The 3,058-nt window shown below is 48.9% G+C and overlaps 1 protein-coding gene across 1 annotated transcript; it reads left to right on the plus strand.

The window, feature by feature from the left end:
• Positions 1-987, plus strand: LOC137142821 (olfactory receptor 6M1-like). The gene has a single exon (XM_067532287.1). It carries the CDS (start codon positions 1-3, stop codon positions 985-987), a length of 987 nt encoding a protein of 328 aa, XP_067388388.1.
• Positions 988-3,058: the final 2,071 nt, after the last annotated feature.

Raw genomic sequence — 3,058 nt, forward strand, 5'->3', positions numbered from 1 at the left:
ATGGGGAAGCAGAATACATCCGTGACTGAATTCATCCTCCTGGGATTCCCTGGCACCCACAGGTTCCAAGTTCTCCTCTTCATAGCCTTCCTCAGCTCCTACTTGGTGACCCTGATGGGCAATATCCTCATCATGGCACTGGTCTGGGCTGACTATCGCCTCCGTACCCCCATGTACCTCTTCATTGCCAACCTCTCCCTTCTGGAGGTCCTGCTCACTAGCACGGTCATGCCCAAGATGTTGGTTAACATGGTGAACAAGAGGAACACCATTTCCTTCACCAGCTGTATCGTCCAGGCATATTTCTACTTCCTGGTGGGCTCCACAGAGTTTTTCCTCCTGGCTGTCATGTCCAGTGACCGCTACGTGGCCATCTGCTATCCACTGCAATACGCCAACATCATGACTACTCAAGCCTGCTTACGGCTGGTGGCTGCCTCATGGATGTGGGGGTTCCTGGCCTTGATCGTGCCCACCATCCTGGTGGTCCGACTGCCGTATTGTGGCCCCAACGTCATCGACCATTTCTTCTGTGACGTGACACCGCTGCTCAAGCTCTCCTGCTCCAACACGTGGACCATCGAGGTGGTGGAATTCGCCATGTCATCCCTGCTTCTTCTGGGCTCACTCCTCGTGACAGTGGTGTCCTACGCCTTCATCATCACTACAGTGCTCAGGATCCCCTCTCCCAAAGGCCGGCAGAAGGCCTTCTCCACCTGCACCTCACACATTGTCGTAGTGATGCTCTTTTACGGGAGCTCCATCTTCATCTATGTCCGACCCAGGAAAAGCCACTCGTTGGACCTCAACAAAGTGGCCAGCATCATGAACACAGTGGTGACGCCACTGTTGAACCCCTTCATATACAGCCTGAGAAACAAAAAGGTCAAGGAGGCCTTGAGAGACACCCTCAAGAGGAAGCTGTATTCCTTCAAGAAACCCCAGCTGGTTTCTAAAAGGGGAAACTGTGTAAAGAATGAGAGATAACATTTTCAGAATCAACTAAGTGACTTAGAAGCCAATGGGTTTTAGTCAATCAGGCCAGATTTTTAGAGGTATTTAGGCACCTAGTCTGACTTTTAAAAGCCTCTAGGCACCTAACACCCTTAGCTTTAGACCCATAACACCCACTAAATGTCTAAATGCCTTTACAGATATGACCCTCGTAGACTCAGTTCTCTGAGAGAACAACCTATGCCACCAAAAGCACTTTTGTGCCATTATGACCACGTTTACACCAGGTCTTTTCCTGGTACAGAAATGTCTCGTTAAATCACAGCCCCTAACAGACATTACTATGATGGCCAAGTTTTCACTGTATATCTGGGCTATGTGTTTCTTTGTGCGATTACATTATAAGTGTGTGATTTAAACTCTTGCTTTTTACTGTGTGTTTGCTACTCATGAACACTGTCCGTGTGTTTTTGTCAGTGTACGGTGTGCTCCCCGGTGTAAATCAACATGCAAGTGAGTTTTTTACATTCCTGTGGGCATCTTTGAGAACATACCTAACATGAATTGGTTTCTCACTGTGCATCACTGTTTGTCAGCACCGGACATTTCAACCATTTTGTGCCTTTACCAAAACAATGAAATCAGAAGATTCATCGAAACTGACCCTTTCCTGCGGACAGTTTCTCTGTCAGTGAAACAGCATTTTCTGATCAACAAAACATGTAGATGGAAAACGTTCAGTAAGTTCTCTTAAAGAGTTCATGTTCAACCCACTGACTTTAATTTCTTCGTTCACTCTCAAGTTCCAATCCTGAAATATAACCCACCTAGAGAAACTTTTATGTCCACATGGATACTGTTAGACCAGGTATGATTTGTCTGATCACAGACCACTTCATTAGAGATGTTGTCTTGTGGATACTTTCGGTCTCATTTGTGATCACACCAACTGCGTCTCCATAGCACAGTTATAGGACCCATTGTCCCTGGCCCGTTCCCATTCGACTTCCCATGACATCCCGGCAAAGGCGACAGCAATTGTGCCTACGGCAACATGATAGTAGGAAAACATTTGGGGCTGGATTGCGGTGTAAGTGTTATACATCAGGGTGCAGGGCCTCAGCTCCAGGAGTCACGTGAACTCGAATGGGCCATTTTTTTTTAAATAACATTAATTTGCTAGTGCCAGTGATAGGGAAAGATTTTGTGAATCATTTCAGCTTCTATCCATCCACATTTCTGGCCAAAACTTTCATCAGGAGCTCTGCATCCAGCTTCCCTTCTGAGCCACCTAGTTATTTATCTCTGCCAGAAGCTGGCGTGAGCGCCCTCTCTGTGTCATTTGAAGAACTGAGTGACTACCACGAAACCACCCCGAGTGAAGAGCAATGTTACTTTTCCTAGGAGTTTCATCCAGCCGAGTGCGTGGCCCCTGTGTGACTCCCCCAGTGACGCAGATAGAAAAGGCCATGGAAATAGAGACCTTTACGCAGTTGGTATGGGAGTTGGGTGCTTAAGTATCTTAGGCACATTTGACGTTCCTAGTGCCTCGGGGTGCTCTGGCCCCGTAAGGGGAGATGGACTCACTCACACCTGTGCCCTGCCATCTCATCTCAGTTAAAAGTTTGGGTTTAAGTCTGTGGTTGGGTCAGGTGACCAAGCATCGCGGGAGGGAGGCTGGTCCATCCTGGCCAGGGGGACCAGTGGGTATGTCAGACCTAGGGATCTTCTCTCTGGAAATGCCCAGCGTCCGGGGTGGCGTGGGAGCGCTCCACTGCTCAGAGAGATCTGAAGCTGGGCCTGATGCTACGATCCAAGGGTAAAGAGTAGAAGAATTTCAGGGCTCAGGAGACTCCTGCAGGGGATCCAGAGGGGACCCAGGGTCAGGGAGGACTCGGAAGAAGCTCTCCACTGCAGAAAAAGGGGAGGTCTGGCTGGAGGGACCTGCACTGCCGGGCAGTGATAGAAACTGTCCAAGGGAATTAGGAGCCCAGGATGGGCATAATAGCCTGGTGATCCTAGAGTAGTCAGCCTGGAGATTCTGGCTTTCAACCGTTATTCTCTGTTAATGAACCAAACCCCAGAGGGGAGAGTGATCCCAGTG

Source organism: Emydura macquarii, unplaced genomic scaffold (genome assembly GCF_026122565.2).
Source record: "Emydura macquarii macquarii isolate MOO-44397 ecotype Brisbane River unplaced genomic scaffold, CSIRO-AGI_Emac_v2 contig_3249, whole genome shotgun sequence".
NCBI lineage: Eukaryota > Metazoa > Chordata > Testudines > Chelidae > Emydura > Emydura macquarii.